General features: G+C 37.9%; 1 protein-coding gene across 1 annotated transcript in view; it reads left to right on the top strand.

Annotated features, from left to right (window-relative positions):
• Window positions 1–21989, top strand: part of MSH2 (mutS homolog 2) — an 85468-nt gene that overhangs the window by 13021 nt on the left and 50458 nt on the right. The window contains exons 5-6 of the mRNA XM_026684705.2: window positions 694–843; window positions 3330–3463. Of these exons, the coding sequence (XP_026540490.1) occupies window positions 694–843; window positions 3330–3463 (284 nt within the window). The remainder of the gene's footprint in view (window positions 1–693; window positions 844–3329; window positions 3464–21989) is intronic.

Here is a 21989-nt window from a genome sequence, read left to right as displayed (position 1 = left end):
GAGTATATAAAGTTGAATTCTGTGCAGGCATGTCAGAGAAATACCTTCAGGCAAGTTCTTATTGTTTTAAAATGACACACCTCTAATATTTATTGCTATAAGATTTATTAGAAGTTTCTAAATAGAGGTAGTAATGGCAAAGCAGCCACACAGTTTCACATAGAATGATATTCATGTGGTTTTTAACATCAACCTTCCCCAATGAGATATTCTTCAGTTGTGCTGGTGCATGGCTCCCAACATTTTGAGCTAGTAGAAACTGTCCATACTGTCTGGCAATGATGGCGATTATACCACAGCAAATTAGGGATTATGGAAAGCTGCCCTAGAAAAAATTCATCTATATTTTATAGGTAAAATAGAAAAGCAATTATTGTTGAATGCCATGGAAACTTCTTCCCTCTTTACAGAAAGTTCTTCTCTCTTTATAGAATAATATTTGATAATGGTTGTATGATATTTATCTGATCCTCCTTCTTCTGTTATTTCCCCTAACTTTTTCAAAAACCTCTAGTGAAACATTTGCAACTACTTATGTCTTTGAGCAATAATTTAATTTTGAAAAACTGCTGTTCAAGAACAAACTCTATATTGTCCACATTGCTTCCAATTTAGTCCCACCAATGCCCCAGTAACCAATTGTCAGGCTGAATACATATGTGATTACACTTCTTTTGAACTTTTATTCTCCAGGTTGCCATCTCTTCTCTGTCTGTAGTGATTAAATACTTAGAGCTGTTAAACGATGAGTCTAACTTTGGACAGTTTGAACTTACCACGTTTGAACTTAATCAATATATGACCCTGGATCACGCTGCTGTCAGAGCCCTTAACCTTTTTCAGGTATGATGTATAACTTGCCCTTATATCTGATTTCTATCACTACATTGAGAAATCTATGAGGTATCTATTGACACAGTCATTAAAAGAACATTAAAGGAGTATAGTAATTTGCTTAGAGTTCTTAGGTAGTTTTCCATTCAAGATTTATAAAAATTAGCTTGATTTTTATATGTAGCTTGTTCTCTGAGCCAAATGGATTTATGCTCCTCTTTACTTTAGAAAGAACCACTTATAGCACTGATCTTCTTTCCAACATTAATGATATGGAGAACAGCGGCAACCCTGCTGTGTGTTTTTCTCATATTATTTACTACATGGGAGAAGTTGTCATCATTTGTTAATTTTTTTCCATTGTGCTGTTTGGAAGAAATATCCTTTCACTTCCTTGGAATCGAAATTTGGTTAACAAAGTCTTATTTCTATAAAATAAGACTATAGACGAGGCTTACTTTAGCTTCAGCCATCCAGCCATTTCTAGATTATACAGAAAAACACAATAAGCTTATATTGAGAGCCTCTATCTGTATCAAGTCAGACACCTGAGTTGACATTGTACTCTGGTAGTCAGAATTCTGAAAATTCTCCCAGGCTTAAGGGGATCAGCAAGGTGAGATGTGGTGGGGGGAGATAGAAAGGCGGCGGCTGCAGTGTCCCTGAGGTTGATTGTAAGGCTTGGTGAATTACCAAGTTCCTGAATTTTGTTTACATGACTATAGGGGTGCTGTGCCAACTGTAACTTTGAGACAAGTTATAAATAGTTTTTGAGGGTCTGTTGTAACTTCAAATGGTCACAAAGTGGCCGTTCATAAGTTGAGAACTATCTGAACTTACCTTCGTTAGGCAGAGGCTAATTATAGAGGTCAGTCATGAAATTATCAGATACATTTTAGAGCAGGGGTGTCAAACTCGATTTCATTGAGGGCTGCATCAGAGTTGTGTTTGACCTCATGGGGACATGGCTGGGATGGGCACGGGCAGGGCGGGCATGGCCAGCTCAGCGTCACTCATTGAGGCTCCATTTTTGGCTGTGACGGCGTCCTGTAGCCCTCTGCTAGCAAAAACTGAGCTCAGGGAGTGTGCAATCTGCCTGGGCTCCGTTTTCAGCCACAACGGCATCCCCGGGCTCCATTTTCACTGGCAGAGGGCTGCAGGAGGCTATTATGGCCGAAAAAGGAGCCTGGGAGGGCCATGTGCAGCCCTCCCAAGCTCTGTTTTCGTTGGCAGAGGCACTATGGGCCAGTCCCTCACTGTTTCCAGAGTGGTCCCGCAGGCTAGATCTAAGCCCTCTGTGGGCCGGATGTGGCCCCCGGGCCTTCAGTCTGACTCCCCTGTTTTAGAGTCATATTAACATTAGCATATGCACCCCGGGAAGCCTTTGAATGTTTATTTGAAAGCTTTACGTGATTTTATTCATTTTAAAAATAGATTGTTTTTTGACTTCCATTAAGGTGGCTCTTGATATTTTGTAAAAAAAAAATAGATATAGTATATTTTTTCAAATAAGCATGGAAAGGAAAGTTTTACCCTTTGTCTTTTTTTCTCCTGGAATGCTATATTTAATCTCTGTTCTGTTTATCTATTCTTGTGATGTCTTTAATGGGTTGGCTACAATTTATGAAATTGTTGACAAATTTAATTTGTCTACTGTACTTAAAAGAAAAAATATTGAAATACAAAATATGTAACATTATCTTCTGTTGCCATTCTTCCTGTTATTTTCTGAAGGGTTTAAACAAGGTCAGCATTTTTTTTCCTGAGCTTAGAAAATCCACTTTAGAATAGTCTATTAGACATTTTGTTTGTAGTTTTGTCTTGAAATAAGTTCAAACATTTGAGGTTTTCAGACATACAAGATAGTAGAATGTTAAAACTAATTTCTTATTCTCTCCTTTTTTATGAAATGGCCAGAAATGCAGTTGTTTTTAATACTCCCTAATCTGAATAATAAACCACTTAAAACAGGAGAGAAAAAAATTCAGCTAAGGCAGAACTATGGAAAATGGATTGCTTTGCTCTAAGATCAGAATGTGAATTTTGTACATTTTGTAGACAGCAGTGGTCAGGGTTTTATAAAGGAAGCTTCTTTTTATTAATTGATGAACAATTCCTAGAACGAACCATTGGGCCTTGATTTTTTACAAGCAGGTTCGTGAATTCCTTAAACTGAAGAAAACAATGATAGAAGTAGAAGAAGAAAAAGGCAAAATGATGCCCAGTGTTATGATTAAAGATTAGAGTTAAAATAGCAGACTGCACAGAGATTGCAAAGAGAATTATTTGGTAGCCAATACGTATTAAGGAATCAGATTTCACATGTACCATCTTGGAACAAAGAAGCAATGCTTTGATCACCATTTTTGAAAACATGAAGACTAGCAATCTCAGCTTCCTCTCTTCCTTTAATTTGAAGTAAAGACTTTTTGTTTTTTTATGACACAAAAGTGCCTTCTTTCACAACATACATCTTTATCTCTTTTTCTCCTCAGGATTCTTCAGAATTTGTCCAAGGAACACATTCACTGGCTGGATTGTTAAATAAATGCAGAACACCTCAAGGACAAAGGCTAGTCAACCAGTGGATCAAACAACCATTGATGGATAAGAACAAAATAGAAGAAAGGTAGTAAATAAATAATGCATTCCTTCTCAGTGCTCAATTGCTTGTGCTGGCTAGAAATTCTGGGAATTGTAGTATTAAAATATCAGTGGGAATCACGTTGGGGAAAGTTGTTCTGGAAAGTGCATTTCCTTATTGCCACCATTTTGGAGTTATAATCTTTAGCCATTTAACATTTGTGCTTCAAATCACAATAATAAAATATACATTGTATACTACTAGGAGGAGACATATACTTAAATTCTGCAATATTTGCATTCTGAATAATTTGGTGATCAGGCTGAGGTGTTAATGAGGGCTTTTGTCAAGGTCCAGGAACCAAGAAAGGCATGGGAGAGTTACTAAAAAGCAGTTTCCTTTATTGTTCCTCATCTGTAGACAGAACCCTTGCCAAATTAAAGCAACTATTTGTATCATTATAGATACACTCTGGGAATAGCTGCGGAGGAGCCTTCTTAACTCTCTTCCTCTTGACCAAACTTTCTATGTTTCATTGCCTCTTTGCCCTTCTGGGAATTCATATTACATTCCACCGCATCTTTTTATGGAGAAGTGGCTTTTACTTAGGGGTCCAGCAAAACAAAGTTTCTCCCATGACTGTTCAGAGCATCCAGTGATGGGAGGTGCTTCAGTCCCTTCTAGGAAGGCTGGGCTTAAACTTGAGGACATTCCTCCTCCTCCACGAGACTCCTCCTTAGCGTCCCCAGTTTTAGCTCAGCCTTTCTTCAGACAGGTTGTGTTATTGTTTTCCTGGTCAGAACAGAACACTGGCGATTTAGCTGATTTAGCTGATTTATTTCTCAGGTCAGGTAATACCATAGTTTCTGTCACCAACCACCCCCCTGGGAACCTCCAAAAGTCATTTTGCTTTGTTTTTTTGTTTTGTTTTGTTTTTATGTTCCAGCCTCCCGAGGCTAAAGCCTCATAAACAGGGAGGCTTATCTTTCCAATCTGCCCTGAGGCTAAAAGCCTTTCAGAGACATGCTGCCTTAAACTTCTAAACAAGGAGGCTTATCTCTCCGAAAAGTGCAGCCTTTTTTCCTTTTTATTACGAGGCTTTCCCCGCAGAACACCTCAGGGCAGGGAATTAGCCCCTGCGCCTTCCCGCTGAGCGGTTTTGCTTTCAGCAGGCCAGGCGGTGATAGCTGCTTTTGTTTTCATTCTGCCATGAGGCAGCCAGCATTTTAAAGGCTGCGTGGTTAAATTTGCTGAGTATCTGTTACTGTCTGTGAGGAAAGTTTCCAACAAGGTTTCTTTTCTTGAGGACCTGAGGAGTCCCTGCCTCCAGTCCACTGGATCAGGGGTCTCCAAACTTGGCAACTTTAAGACTTGTGGACTTCAACTCCCAGAATTATCCAATCAGCTATGCTGGCTGGAGAATTCTGGGAGTTGAAGTCCAAAAGTCTTAAAGTTGCCAAGTTTGAAGAGCTCTGCACTGGATGATAGAGGACTTGAACTGCTGGATTCCACAGGCAATAAGTGCAGCTAAACTGATCTAATTATCAGTTACAGACCTTTGTGCCCTCATATAGGTGCCAGGTCTGGAGGGGGGTGTTCTGGTCTCCACATTTAATATTACAAGTACTTTATTCAAAAATTGACTTGATTGACTTAAATTCTACAAATTTTTTAAGTTATTAAAATATAGATAAATAGATAACAAAGCAAAACAGAACAAGGAGACACATTTGCTAAAGGCACCGGGGAACTATTTATTCCAGGATCCCCTGCCCCTTAAGGGAGCAGGCCCCTAGGTGTTCCAGCCACCTAATTTCATAGCCTCTTTCCATTGCTATCAAAGGCATTACCATGGCCAGCAGCTACAACTCCAGATCTAGACTTGGGCCAACCGGTAGTCGACCTGTTTGCCTCCCCACTCAATGCATAGCTTCCCCGATTCATTTCTCGTTACCCATCGCAGGGGGCGGAGGACCTGAACGCACTCAGATTCACTGGCCCACCGGACTGCTATACGCCTTTCCTCCCCTCCCCGTGATTCCCAAATTGATTCAGAAGTTGCTGGAAGAAAAAGCAGACCTGCTATTAGTGGCTCCTTATCCACCAAGGCGAGCATGGTTCGCGGACCTGAAGGACCCCTTGACGGTACCACCGTGGAGGATCCCATCATCGGTCATATCGCTGTCTCAAGGCCCAGTGCTACACCCGGACCTCCAATGGCTAAACTTAGCCGTATGGAAGTTGAACGGCGACATCTGAGAGATGAACACCTTTCTATTCAAGTTATTCACACTATTCAGTCGGCTCGACATCCTTCGACGAACCGAATCTATGAAGCCACCTGGTCTAGCTTCTGCCGTTGGTGTCAGAAGGTTCAGATTGACCCCACTTCCCCATCAGTAGCGCAGTTATTAGAATTTTTACAGGAGGGCTAAACAAAGGGTTATCACCCAATACTCTGCGGAGACAGGTGGCGGCCCTGGCTTCGGTCATATCTTGGGATGATTTTACGTCCATATCTCATCACCCTCGCATTCACAGTTTGCGCGGTGCCATGAACTTGAGGCCCCCCGTAGTGCACTGATACCCAACTTGGGACTTAAATAAGGTACTATTGGCCCTTACTACAGGTCCCTTCAAGCCACTAAGGACCACGATGTGTTGATTTCTAACCTACAAAGTAATTTTCCTGATAGCAATTACATCTGCCCGAAGAGTCTCCGAACTAGCTGCATTATCGGTGCTCAAAGATCTCTGCATTTTCCATTTGGATAGAGTAGTTCTCAGACCAGATCCCTCCTTCATTCCAAAAGTTAATTCGGCATTCCATAGAGCTCAAGAGCTGGTGCTCCCAAATTTTTGCTCAGGTCCATCACACAGGCTCAAACACCAGTGCGCTTGGACGTAAGAAGAGCCTTACGCATCTACAATAGAGCGCATGGCGCCCTCCAGAAAGACAGAAGCCCTCTTCGTGTCCTTTCAGCCTAACAACCTGGGGCGCAAGGTTTCACCCTCTACCATAGGTAGATGGCTAAGAGCCACCATCGCTAAGTCATATGACTCTCGCTTGATTCCAGTGCCCCAAGGCATTACCGCTCACTCCACCAGGAGTGCAGCCACCACAGCAGCATGGGCGACCCAAGCTACAATAGAGGAGATTTGCCGAGCTGCAACCTGGGCTTCTCCATCTCCATTTATTAGAAATTATAAAATTGACGTCTTTGCTTCTGCTGAGGCTTCATTTGGTAGGCGAGTTTTGCAGCAAGTTATTTCAGAGACAGTTAGGTCTGCAACCCAGATGGAGTCCCTCCCTTAGGACTGTGCCAAGCTTTGGTATGTCCCATCACTGGATGCTCTGAACAGCTCATGGGAGAAAGGGCGTTGGTACTTACCTGATACGCCCGTTCTCTGTGAGCTGTGAAGAGCATCTAGCCCCTCCCTTTTATTCCATCTGGTAGGGGGTCTGTTCCAGCCAGGGTTATTACATAGGCTTAAGCATATAGAGTATCAATACCTTGGCTTCGCAAAACTGGGGACGCTAAGGAGGAGTCTCGTGGAGGAGGAAGAGTGTCCTCAAATTTAAGCCCAGCCTTCCTAGAAGGGACTGAAGCACCTCTCATCACTGGATGCTCTTCACAGCTGACAGAGAACGGGCGTATCAGGTAAGTACCAATGCCCTTTTCCTTTCTCTTTGCTTGAAAACAGGTTAATTGACAAAGACCAGATGTATGTTAAAAGATCAGAGTAGATGGCATTTACTTGGGGTCTTAGTTTTCTCTATATTTATTGGTTGTCGTGTCATAAGTTATGATAGAAATTGGAACAAGGCCTTTTACTGATTGTTGAAGAAATATAAATGTTCAAGGTACTTCTTGATTATGAAAAAAGAAACTCGTCCAAGGTGCTCTCACTCTTGGAAATCTTGAAATGACATAAGACTAGGCAATGTCTGAGATTTCAACTTCTAAAACTTTGATGTGTTTATTTAATTTTTGTATTCTACAGTAATCATCTGATGTCTTGAATAAAACACTAAAATTTTCTTTTATGATGGTGAAAATGTTTCTAGTATTAAATCCATATTTTGAGACTAAGAATCTCATTATTTAAACATTACATTGTTATGTAGACCAAATTTATTTTCTGTTTAGTTTAGCTCTAACTCTTTGCCTTTTATAGTACAAAGTAAGTTGGAATCATTGAGTCATTTAAAAGCAATTAATAATCTGGATTTGAATTCCTATATAGTTAGCTGGTTCTATATTATGTTATGTTATGTTATATTATATTATATTATATTATATTATATTATATTATATTATATTATATTATATTATATTATATTATATTATATTATATTATATTATATTATATTATATTATATTATATTATTATATTATATTATATTATTATATTATATTATATTATATTATATTATATTATATTATATTATATTATTATATTATTATTATATTATATTATATTATATTATATTATATTATATTATATTATATTATATTATATTATTATTATATTATATTATATTATATTATATTATATTATATTATATTATATTATATTTATTATATTATATTACATTACATTACATTACATTACATTACATTACATTATATTATATTATATTATATTATATTATATTATATTATATTATATTATTACTTTTCTAGAAACTCAGTTCTTAGTTGCAATTTAAAAAATGAAATGATTGGCTTCATAGTAAGAAACAGAACATTACATTGGGGAGGATAATTAGAAAAACAGGAATAAGAAGAGTTAAATTGAGTTGCTCTTAACCTTACCCTATGTGCATGTGTGGTATGTATGTATATTTGATTTACAAACCCAGTCTTAAAATTGACTAATTAATTCAAAGCTATATCATTATTTATGGGAACGAATATCATAGCAATCAATAATAGCAATCAATGGCTTTGCTGTATATGAAAAACCAAAATAGTCTTATGTACTGAGATATATTGTGTGATTCTAGCTTGGGAGAAGGGACAACAAAAATTCCTGACCCTATTCTGAACGTACCATTCCTAAAATTATGCCTGATTGATCTAGCTGCTGATAGGGAACTGCTTTTATTATTGCTTTGATAGCATTTTATTATGTTTTGTTCTCATTTGTTAATTTTGTATTGCATTTTTAATGAAGTGTGTTGCTTTGAGGTGCCGGTCCAGGTCTGTGAAAGAGAATAATCTAATTAAGCAAGTCTGAAAGAATTGATGTTATGCAGTTTGCTTGCTCCTAGCTAATTTCATTAAGAATATAGCTCAGCCTATAATTCTTTGAGCAAGGATATGGGAATCCATATGGAAGTGCTGTTTTGTTTCATAGAAAATTTAATCTTTCTGGTTTCAAAAACTCTTGAATTATATTGAAACTAAAATATTATTTAAAAGTGACAGTAGATAAACAATGTTCTAGGTACTATAAGCAAATGAAAGGGTCATGTCATCTGTCCACACCATCCATTTAATTAACCAATTAATTAATTAATTAATTTATTGGCTGCCCATCTTACCACAGGATAACTCTGGGCAGCTTACAAGCTTTCACATATACATATACATAAATATACACACACACAAATGTTAAAACCAACCATTAAAATACTATTACAGGTGGGGAGGACGGGGGCAGGGTAGGGAAGGTGGGACCTGCTGTTCCTTAATCAGCCACTCCACTGAGCTACTCCTCCTCCATTGGTACCCAAGCTAACTGGCAGAGCCAGGTCTTGAGGCACTTACGAAAGGATAGCATTGGGGTCAGAGGTGGGATTCAAATTTATTAACCACCAGTTCTGAGGGTGTGGCCTAATCTGTGGGTGTGACTTGGTGGTCATGTGACTGGCTGGGCATGTCTTATATGTAAATATTATAAATATTTATGTAAATATTGAATTTTTTATTTTTTACTTTTTCCCCTGAAAGGCAATTAAATTACAGTACTTAATAGGGTAGGAAAGCCATTTGATTCCTTCCTCTCGTAAAGACATATTGCAAAACTGATGGAAGGAAGATGGAAAGTTGTAGTATTATGCTGCTAAAAACTAACAAGTTCATAGTCTAAAGATACTTTCCTTTAAAAATAACTATATGGCTTAAAGCCCTACATAGATAGCACGTGGACTTAAAAGAAGACCTTATGTGGGAAGTTTATGAATATCTTTTAAGTCCTAAAAAAAAAAATTGCATCAAGATTTGTTAAAAGCATATATTTGCTTGTGTTTAACGAGGTTGCTTTACTCCAGAATCTGATAAGAAAATGTTTGTAATGTTTAGAATTGATTAGTCCAGGAACTTAATTCCATCTGTGCATTGACAACATTTTAGGAAGCTGTTATAACTTGACGTTGCTTCCTTTAAAAACTACAATCTTTCCCAACATCAGGGTGTGTCCCCCCCCCCCCCGCCATGACTCTTCTCCTTTGGTGGCCAGAATTTCAGTTTCAGTAATTCTGTGTGATGTTCTATGGAAACTAAAGTTGGACTTTAAAGAAGCAGGATAATAAAAGTGTTGGTGCCCTTGTTATATATATTAAGAAAGGGCAGGATAAAAATCTAATAATAATCTAATAATGTTTAAATAGTAAGAATTTTTAAAATAAATAATAATTTAATAATAATAATTTAAGTCCATAGCAGATAACATTTGGAAGGGGCTCAGATATTTCCTAATTTCCTAATTAATAATTAGTAGGTATACTGTAATCAGATATGCAAGATTTTGTTATTATAGCAAATCTGAATAAAGTAACCTCTTGTGGAGTTGATTTCTTCATCTGTTTCTGTGGACTAGGACTGACATTTGTGGGTCATACTTGTTAAGAAATTTGCTAGTTTTTAGATGCCAAGCTAAAGCCTGAGAATTCAAGAGGGCTTTAATTCTCACATTATATCTAGGAAAATAGATTGCTGTTGACTGAAATTTTAAGTAAACATTTTGTTAATTTGGCCTGCTTGATATGTTTTTGTTTTATTTAGTACATTTCATCAGCTACTATGGAAAATATGAACTAAAGATGGTTGTTAAATATATAAATGAATAAATAAATATCACTTTAGTCTTTTTAGAGTGCACCGCTTCTGAATACTGAGAGCGCTCCTTTATCAAGTGTACTGTGCAGACTAGAAAACTAAGTGCTTATTCTAGTTAATTGAAAAAGCTTCCCCGATATATTTTGTAAAACTGCTCCTGCTTCTCATTTTTATCACAGTGAATGCTAAAAAAACAGTTCATTAGGTGTTTGAATTCTGGTGCCCATATCTCAAGTTTGATTATTGTAATTCATTAAAGTAAGATTATGGATAACAAGTAACGTTTTGATATTTCTTGCAGCAACAAGAATTTTTTATATAAAAAAGAATTTATATAAAATTCTAACTAGTGTTAAACTGCCAATGCCAGCCCACTAAAACCTGCTCCTTAAAATGAATGTAAAATTGAATGATTCTGCCTAAAGTGTCTTTTAATAGATAAACAACAGGCCAGTTGTGTGATTTCTCTCTTTGCGTTTTCCTAAACAGCAGAACAATGTAAAAGCTTAGAAACAGAATAGTGGTTAAAGACCCTCTTCAATGTTTTCTTCCCTGTCAAATTAGAGCAACATATAATCAGCTTTTCTATAGCATGTGGCATACCTTTGCCTTTAAGTAGTAACTGCCCACTAAAGTGGAGCACTTTCCTTCAGTATTGCTTACACCAGGAGTGTCAAACTTGCATCATCATGTTGGTGTCATGTCGGAACTTTTCCCCCCTTTGCTAAACTGGGTGTGAGCGTGGGCGTGGCCAGCCCGTGACACATCCGGCCCATGGCCCGGGAGTTTGACAGCCCTGGCATCAGCATCTGGCAAATGTTGTCCTTGGCCTTGAATGGTATGTGAAAAGTCCCTCTCCAGAAGGAAAGTGGGGGCCTGGATGAAAATATTTCATTTCCTATTCATTTAGTGAGGTGGAGTATAATTATTACAATTATCTACCCTAGTCATATTTTACTAGTTTTTCCCATCATATTAGAAGTTATAATTTGGCAGAATTTCCCATCATATTAGAAGTTATAATTTGGCAGAATTTTCCTCACACAAGACCACTTATTTTGATGGCTTTGTTGGTCAGGTGCAATTTATGAATTAGGGGTGACATGATAGCAGTATTCCAGTATTTGAGGGGCTGCCACAAAGGCAAGGGGGTCAAATTATTCTCCAAAGTACCAGAGGGCAGGACAAGAAACAATGGTTGGAAACCAATCAAAGAGAGAAGCAACCTGGAATTAAGGAGAAACTTTCTAACAGTGAGGACAATTGACCAGTGGAACAGTTTGCCTTCAGATATCATGGTTGCTTCATCACTGGAGGTTTTTAAGAAGAGACTAGATAGTCACTTATCTGAAATGGTATAGGTTCTCCTGCTTGAGCAGGGGGCTGACTAATAGATTTAACAGATAATCAGAGTTGGAAGGGACCTTGTAGGTCATCTAGTCCAACTCCCCTCCCAAGTGGGAGACCCTACACCATTTCTGACAAATGGCAGTCCAATCTCTTCTTGAAAGTCTCCAGTGATGGCGCTCCCACAACTTCCGAGGGCAAGCTGTTCCATTGGTTGATTGTTCTCACTGTCAGAAAGTTTCCCCTTATTTCCAAGTTGAATCTCTCCTTGTTCAGTTTCCATCCATTATTCCTTGTCTGGCCTACAGGCGCTTTAGAAAATAGCTTGACCTCTTCCTCTCTGTGGCAGCCCCTCAAATATTGGAAGACCGCTATCATGTCTCCCCTGGTCCTTTTCTTTACTAGACTAGCCAAGCCCAATTCCTGCAATCGTTCGTTGTATGTTTTAGCCTCCAGTCCCCTAATCCCCTAAAGTAGAAGACTCCAAGGACGCTTCCAGTTCTGTTATTCCATTCCATTCCATCTCACCAGTCTCTGGCAAACTCAGGGACAAGATATGGTATGACTACAACTTCAGGTGAAATGTTGAAGCCATTCTGTGTTTTCTGAAATGTAGTGTTAAGTAGAGACTAAGCACTTGCTCATAAAAAAGGGGCAGTCAGATGATGAATTTAAAGTTGCCATGTAGATCAATTTTGTGTGTACAACTCAGCCGAATATAAAATTGCAAAGTGCTATTTCTAAAGATTGCCATAACTTCTAGTATATTCTGGTACAGTTATAAAGTGCGGATACACAACCCTTTTCAGGCTGAAGCTGCACTAGGTATTTTAATGGCTTGCCCACAGCCATATATAAAAAAGCAGGGGAGAGGGACAGGACATAAAGGTAATAAAATATATGTTACTTAGAGTAAATATGATTATATTTAATATTTGCTTTTTTACACTCTATTTACATGATATAGGGATGATCTGATTCTAAATGACTAGACACTTTTATACTTTAAAAGCAAGAAACAATAAAAACAGGTGATATGTACGCAAAAGGGGAAAAGGAATACAAACAACTCAAAATCTGAAAGGAACTCAACAGCTTCTTTACCCCAAGACCTGGGGAAAAAACCCATTTTCTGAATATCATCAAGATGGGAGCCATATGGATTTTGGGGAATGCTGTTCCAGAGGGGAGGGGCCATGCCAAAGATGGGATGCTTCCAAAGTCCCACTGTGTAATTTTATTTGATTAAAGAGACTTGCAGTACAGCCACTCTGCTGGATCTTATCAGAAGGGCAATTTTATAAGGGTGAAATATCATTCAATTTCATAAAAAGAACTTTGCTGCAATTACTACTCCAAAGGAATTTCATTAATTTTTAAATGAATTGCATATTCCTAATTAGATAACAATTATATTTCTTATTATGCAATTAGATATTACAACATAGTGACAGTCTTCGGAGGAGCTCAAAAAACTAGACTAAGAGCTTTAGTGATATAACAAACTATGTACCTTCTTAAAGGGAAACGTGAGAGCTGAAATTGGACTCCTGTAATCATCAGAATCGTCAGGTGTGTAAAGAACTAAATGATAATCAAAGGCCTTAATATTAAAAAAATAGGCAACTGTTAGATCACAGGTGTCAAACTTGTCGCGTTACGTTGACGTCACGTAACGTATCGGGATATTTTTCCCTTCACTGAGCTGGGGTGAGTGTGGCTTGTGCATGATGCATCTGACCCATGGGCCGCCAGTTTGACACCCCTGTGTTGGATACTCCAGTTCATGGAAGTGTCTTTCTTACCCAAATTTGAAGATATCTACGGGGGGTTTGATACAATTTCCTTATTATAACAGTTGTAACTGTTATTTTGCACTGGAACTAACAGGAAAGGATAGCTAAAGCCCTTTTTATGAATTTGATGGCACTTTACCTTTTTGCAACTAATTAGATCTACCTAGATGTTATGAGATAATTTATTTTTATAATTATAGTGCTAACAAGCCACTGCAGGCAAGTTGGCAAGACAGTTTTCTCACCTTAGTTGCAGATATGTTAGAGCACTATAAAGTAGATTATATTTTAGGGCACGTAGACATATTTAGATTTCTGAGGTTGCTGAAAGGAATGATTGTTCAAAAACTATAGACCTATTGTATATCTAAGTTGAAAAAAACATACTGCCAGTAGATGGCAGCAAAGAATCACAGTTTTCTGCATCTTTTTGCTCCTGTCTAATAGTTGTCTGTACATTGCAGCCCAAATATGTTAGGTCTAACAAAATACTTCCTTATTAAAGCAGCAGAAGGAAAGTTATGAAATGGTAGCTAGTCAGTAAAACATTAATAAAACATTACTCATTAGTAATGTCCATGCTATGTTTAAAGCCTGGCATCTTCAGGTAAAAGTCCCAGGTGTAAACCCTGTGTTGCTGTTGCCATCCACAAAACATTGGCTGAGATCAGTGCAATGGTCTGATTTAATGCTAGGCAGCCTTCGTATGGCATTGAACTTTCAGTTCAAGTCCTGTCTAGTTATATCAACAGATACTGCTATTGAGTAGTGCGGTGGCTTCATATTGAAGAAGTGAATCAGAGCTGGAGCACTGATTCCTTTATCTTTATATTTTTTTTCCTGTTGCTGCTCTTTTCCTCTCGCATCTCTATTTTCAGATACAATGTAGGTCAAAATAATAAAAACTTGATTAGTTGTGCATTTGTTTCGAACAGTGTATGTAATCAGTGTATTCCGAAAATGTTATTTGAGTTATGTTGAGTTGCCCAAATTATGAGTAATGTGAAACCCTAAATAGGATAATTTGGCAACAAAAATCCCTGCATTGTACTAAGAACATTGTTGATGTAAATGGAGTGTACCACTATCCTTTCTTAACAGAATGAATCCAGATTTTGAATTTGGATTTTAAATTGTCTTGGTGTTGGAAATGTCTTAAATTTTGGTTGCTTCAGAGAAAAAAACTAATTGCAGCTTTTCAGTTTTTAATAATTTTGGTGCTCAGATCTTTTAACTAGAAAGAACAGTTGTAAAAAATCAAAGCTATGTTCCTTAGCAGATTCAGGAAATTCTATAGGGCAGGTTTTGATTGTTCTGATTAGTTGAGCTATATATGTGCATTCTTAAAATCAGCTTTTTAATGAAGGCCTGCTGGTTAGGAAATGTTCTGTACTCCTCCTGTTACAAAAGTAATACAGATGAATGTTTCAGTTAATTGGAGGAATGTGTTAAAAATGAATACTAAACCAATCTATTTTCTTTGTTGTAATAGGAAAGTGAATATGATATTCCCCGTGGCTATTGCTTCAGTGTTTAATAATTTGCAGTATTGGATTTGCATCTTAATTTGGACTAAAAAAGGGCATTCAGAAAACTATGAGACAACTTTCTGTTTTCCTCAGTCACTTTTGATAACTGTTGCTATGTTTCTGCAAAAGGCGTTTACAGAAAGGCTTCAGCATACCATTGCTAAATGGACTTATAATCAGAACTCTGATTCGTTCTATCCTTATGTACTCTATGGAATTTCATTGCCAAAAAATATGGTGGCATCAGATATTGAGGAATTTGAACTATATTAGATTGATTTGGACAAATTATGGAGATGTTCAAATTGAGTCATCATTACCATCATCAATTCAGTTTATAAATCCACCTAATAATTGTTATACAGTACCAAACTTATAAAACAAAAGAACCAAATACAGTAACAGGAACATGTTGGGGAAATGCAGAGAAAGGAAAAATTCCAGGAACCATTCAGGTAGAAAAACAATGCTTTTTTGAAGGACGGAAGACTGGAACCCAATGGACTCTGGGTATGTGTGAATTTTTATCTAGATGGCATATATGGGTGATAAAAGAGAAGGCACCCAGCCTTTGGTTCCCAGATAGATAGCATTGATTCCCAAGAATGCCCCCCATGGTCAGAGTTATAGTATGGACAAAGGCAATTACTTCCAGGCTACCTATCATCTTGGTTCTTACCTTTTAATCTTTTTATTCTAATTTTATTTTTTTAGCCCATTTAAACTTTTTATTATATTGTAAGCCACCTAGAGTTACTATATTAGTGAGATGGGCAGTATGGTAATTTAATAAATAAAAGTAAAGAAGAAATTAGGGAACAGTCCTGCAAATAACAGACCTCTGGGCACGAAGGGCTTTATATGTAGCCTATACCTTGAGTTGAGAAATTAAAGCTAGCTGGTAACCAGTGCAGCTTGGGAAATTCTGGTAGCACATAGGCATTTTGAGGTGTTCCCATATTTTCTTACACAGATGCATTCTGAACCAGCTATAATATCTGAATTATCTTCAAGGGCAACTCAGTGTAAAGGGCATTCAGTAGTCCATTCAAGAGACCCCGAGAGTCTGTCAATCCAGGAAAGAGTGCAACTGTTGCATATGAGGGATCCATAAAATCTTTCCTGGCCACATCAACTACTTGCTTTCAACTTATTTTGTCTAAGGAAGTATAGCCCCATCAAGAACCAAGGGTGGAAACTACCCATTCACAACCAACCCATGACTCCAAGGCCACTTGGTCTTGTTATGGTTGATCCCCATGCAGACCTCAACAGACTTCAGGAACTTGTACAATATTTGAACAACTTCAATTGGCAAGGGTTGAGATATAGAGCTAGATATTATTATCATACTGCTGTCATATGTTTTCCTCCAGAGGTCTCATACAGAAATAGAATAAGTTTCCCTGAGAAACCCTGTTGAGCAAGCGCCTAGAATTCAATTCTCTTCCCCACCAACATTGCCTGGAACCAGCTTGAGAAAAGAAGACAAAATAGCAGCCTCCATTCTCAAACCATAAAGATAGTCTGGAATGATTAATGGTCCTGAAAGCCATTGTGAACTCAAAAAAGATCAAAAGAGTTGCCACAAGTGCAATCAATGCTGTCTCAAAGCAATTTGAAATCTAACTGAAAAGAATCCAGATAATTCATTTCTCCTAAAACTCTTTGGAATTGCATTCTAAGCACTAAAAAAGGAAGTTGGAGACCAGATTAAAATTATCAGGTCCAGCAATTGTTCCTTGAGGAAGGGATGCATCATCTACAAGGTTGCTGAGCTAACAGTTCTGAGAACTTTGCATACTTCCTTGAGACTTATAGTCTCAATGCATAGAGGGAGAGAACTAATCTGATAGATTTCTCTGTAGCTTCTAAGTTTTAATATGCTTCTCAAATATTCACATTCTTGGGTTTAAAATCAGTAATTGATTAAGACTTCCAGAAAAAGTATCAATGTATGAAAGCAGGCTTTTTCTAAAAGGAAGTATTTTTATTTACTTCACAAATTTATATAGCCACCCAACTCATGCATAGATGACTCTGAGAGACTTTAAACATTTTAAAAAGTTTAAAAAACCCCACCATATAATAAAAACATGAAAAACCTCCATCCCACCCACAAAGTATCAGCTAGAAGCTACATACAGAGTCAAGACAAGAACATTTTCATTCAGTTTTTCAGTTTCTAAAGAATCAATGTAATTTCTAAAGAGCAAGAATGGATATTTCAGTAGATCATCTTGCTAATAAAGATCAATAAAATCCTTAGGTTTTGGAGGGAGGGATAATACCCCATGAGTCTTCTTTTTGTAGCTCTTTTTAACATAGTTTCCTGACATTTTGAAATGGGTAAGTAAACAAAGTATTTAGTTTTAATATTTAATGTGAATCCCATTGTGAATCCCACAGCCTTGAAAAACAGCTGGGAAATACAGTACAATACACTGTAAAGGACAGAGGGGGGAGATGCTGCTTGTGGTAGAAAAACATGAAGAAAATGGACAGTTACAATTGTGTGACCTTTAGCAGTTCTGTGTCATCACATAACTTACCATGTGATATTTGTGTATATGTTTCCATATAGTTATTCAAAGTGTTGAATATATTTTGGTTTATTGTTTATGATGTTCTATATAATAAATAATAACTGAGGCTGAGCAAGAGATTATTGAGATCAGATTTCCCTCCCAGTATTTCACAATTAGTCCTGTGGCAGTCAGTAATGGATATTTTGGCAACTAATTAAAAATTCTGGATTTGAGAGTTGGAATGATATAAGTTCAGATGTTTATGTTCTGTTTTTGAAAGGAGAAATTAGCTTGTAATAATGTAAGTTCAATGACAAAGGGGTTTTTACATCTAGCAAGGGTAATTTTTGAATGAGGTTACAACTAGGTCAACTGAGCATTGCATGGAGGAGGAGGGGATTGTTTTAATATGGTTATATGAAATCTGTTTGATTTTAAAGAAGTTTCCTAGAGGATATTCAGTATTCACACATGTACAGCATGCATGTCTGTATCTACATGGGTGCTTATGCAATCTATATAAATATGTATATATGTGTGCATAACACATAAAGCAAGAGAGCAGTAAAGTAGTAAATAATCTGTGATAAGACTTTGGCAAAATAAATGTTGCTAACTATAAAACACTAAATGTTAATACATGTGTAATATATATTCCATCTCCCTTTTTTCTTTTTGTTTGATGTGAAATTTTCATAGAATGTAGAAATATTCTTTTTAGAGTATTAGTGTAATATTTAAATAGTGCAATACAATATTTAAGAGAATGAGGTGTGCTTGTAAAATCAAGAGTCTCAATTCACTTATATTATAAGAGGCAGATGCTAGATCCCATTACTAATGCCACCAATTGTTTTATGGAAGGATCAGGCAAGAAATAGGGATAAATATATCATTTTATATATTTATTATTTTTATTACCGTATTTGCCGGCGTATAAGGCGACTTTTTGCCCTGAAAAACATGCCTCCAAGTGGGGGTCGTCTTATACGCCGGGAGGACTCCGACTCCCACTTGAGCTTGAGTTGCAGCCGGGAGGAGGCTGGGGGGTGTGTGTGTGTGTGTGTGTGTGTGTGTGTGTGGCGGGTGTCACTCGCCACGCGCTGCGCAACCTTTCCCCCTCTTCCTTCCTTAGCGGTGTGGGGAGGAGAGGATTCGAAGATCCTCACGTGCGGCGTACTTTTCTTTTTCTTTTTGCACGCAGGTTTTGCATGCGGGCGGCTGTAGGTTAAGGATGGGGAGCCCCGGGTGGGTTATCAGGTTTTACGGTGCTTCCAACATGTGCGAACGGTGGGAGAGCGGAGAAAGAGCGGCGAGCGCCCGCTGTGTGAAATCCTGCCGTCAAAGCAACACTGGGGAGGCAGGGTATAAATTTACCAGGTTAATGTAGCAATGGTGATTAATGCCCAGAACATTGTTTGCGGGTATTGGTGTGTGTGTGTGTGTGTGTGTGTGTGTGTGGTGGTGGTGGTGAGGAGAGGTTGTCCTTTGAATGCGGAAAAGTAGGTGTGACCTTGTGTAGGAAAATAAAGAGATCCTTTTTAGCGTGTTTGGCTTCTTTGCCTCCTCGTTCGTTTTGACGTGGAGATAATGGCCTTCGGGCGGGAGGGAAGAAAAGCGGTAGCTGGATCATTTCAAATTTCACTTACTCTCCTGCCTCACTTCAATATGTCTGAGCGATTCCAGATACTGGAAGACTTTTTGAATGAAAGTGTTACCTCCATTATTTTTTTAAAGAGGGCCACTTGGGGAAAAAAAAAAGATTCTAAGGAATTCCTTGTTTCTTGATTAAAGAGAAGGCATTGAATATACTGTTCCTTGGCAGCCTTTTCAGTGTCCGGGTTTTGTGTGTGTGTGTGTGTGTGTGTGTGTGTGTGTGTGTGTGAGAGAGAGAGAGAGAGAGAGAGAGAGAGAGAGAGAGAGAGAGAGATCAGCTGTATTGAGAAGAGAACGTTTCCTGTGTTCTCATTTTATTTACAACATATTTTACGCTTAATGGTAAGCAATGAAAAATATTTTTAAAACTCATTTCTAAACTCCATAGCTATTTGCATATTCTTGGTTCAAAATTGGATTAGCTCATTTCAAAATTGTCCAAAGCAGAAAAGTGCATCAAAAAAAAAAGAAGTGCAAAAGTGGAAGGTGTGTGGAAGAGGGGGTAGTCTTATACGGCGAGTATATAACAAACTCTATATTTTGAGTGGAAATGTTGGGGGTCGTCTTATACGCCCAGTCGTCTTATACGCCGGCAAATACGGTATTTACTAAATTAATAAATGTGTCTGAGAATTAAGTAAAGGTGTGTGGAAAAACTCTATAATACAGTTAATCCTCAAGTTACGATAGTTCACTTAGTGACCATTTGAAGTTATGCAATAACCGCCCAAGTATTTATGACACAAACCCAAAATTATGAATGTTGCAGCACTATGGCAATTGTTCACCCTTACGAACAACCGCAGAGGCACTGCAACATTCACCCTGCCTATCCACCCCCTCCCCCAGCCAGGTGTCTGCAATTGCTTCCCCCCTCCCAGTGGTGGGATTCAAATATTTTTACTACCAGTTCTGTGGGCGTGGCTTGGTGGGCGTGGCAGGGGAAGGATACTGTAAAATCTCCAATCAGAGGTGGTATTTCCTGGTTTTCCGAACTACTCAAAATTTCCACTACTGGTTCTCCAGAACTGGTCAGAACCTGCTGAATACCACCTCTGCCCCCTCCCATCTTACCGTGCCGGATTCACATTGCGAAGTTCTGTCTCCTCTCTGCTGTACTTTCTTTGAGAGCAGGACGATTTTGCTTCAAGCATCTAATTGGCCTGCAACGTTTTACACAGAGACTGGAAGCATCTGGATCACCATGATTTCGTGCACAACATTTGCAAGCCAACAGGACACTTTGAGGGAGTGAAATCACACTGCCTCAAAGTGTCCCATTGACTTGCAGACGTTTTGCGCGGAGACTGGAAGCTTCTGGGGGCCGTGATCTTGCATAGCAGAGAGTCTGGAGAGGAGACAGCTTGCTGGATCTTTGCATGGTAAGTGACCTGGTGTGGCAGGATGTGGGGGAAGCAATTGTGGGGAGCATGAGGTATCTCAGTAGGTTGGGAGAGGTCTTGGGTGGTCTTAAACAGGTGGCCTATTGCATCACTAGACTCCTCATAGCCTTTCCCACCCCGAGATATCTCATCTACACTTAATGACCTGTGCATTCGATTAGTGAATGCATGGGCGAAAGATGGGGTTTTTCATGTTCATTTTATGTGATTCACTCCAACAAATTCTCCAGTTACGAATATGCAGGGTCCATTACATTTGTAACTTGAGGACTATCTGTACTACATTTTGGCTTCAGTACAATTTTTCCAATGATAATTTACATCTGCATTGAATATTGTAACAAAGTTGTTAATTGTCTCTGCTTTTCATTGAATTTAAAAACCAAAAATCCTTGCTGAGATACTCTTGTGATTCTATAAATATCAATAATTTTAATGCTTATTTTTAGGACTTCTAAGAGGAGATTCCTGAAATAAAGCCTGTCAAATGTTTTAGCGCCTGGAATATGGTTTAAAAATATCAATAATTTTCAAAACAAACTCCTTATATAGCATTTTCTTGTTTTCCTTAAGTTCTGATTACTTCTGTTTCCTTTTATATCTTGTTGGGTTTCTCTCTGAAGTAAAGAATCCATAGTTGCTAAGACCTGACTGTTGCCTAACAACTATTGGGCAAATCTTAGAATAAGATGATTTTCTGAGGCAACCAAAATAACTTTTTTTCTTTTTTTAGCAATTAGTGTTGCATTTAATTGTGATTCATGAATGCCTCTTGGATCTTGTCCATCATTCTTAGGAATATTGACGTATGGTTTTATTTTCTTATCCCACTTTTCCCCTCCTTATCCATTGTGATGTTCCACTAGTTAATACAGCTTTGTGATTAAAATATCATCAGATTGCTGACATGGAAAGAAGAGGGGATCTTCTTTACACTTCCAAGTTTTCAGGAAGTGTAGAGAGGAAAGAGCATAGTAAGCAAGCCAAAAAAAGAGCAAGGATAATTTTTGAGATCAGATTTGTTTGGCCTCACAATTGTAGATCTTCATGTTTCAAAAGCCTAGACTGAATCTATGACAAAGACAGTTATAGCATTTGCTATGCTCCATTGGCTCTAAACAAACGTAATAATTTGTCCTCATACTGCAAACATTGATCAGTCTGCCAGCCTTAGAAACTGCTTACAAGCAAGCACATTTTATCAAGACAGCTGCACTGAACTAAAGCAATAAAAGCACAGAGGGC

The sequence above is a fragment of the Notechis scutatus genome, chromosome 1, assembly GCF_049901735.1.
Source record: "Notechis scutatus isolate UNSWTSFEM ecotype Mainland chromosome 1, rNotScu1.2, whole genome shotgun sequence".
Lineage (NCBI taxonomy): Eukaryota > Metazoa > Chordata > Lepidosauria > Squamata > Elapidae > Notechis > Notechis scutatus.
This window is presented reverse-complemented; position numbering and strand designations above follow the sequence as displayed.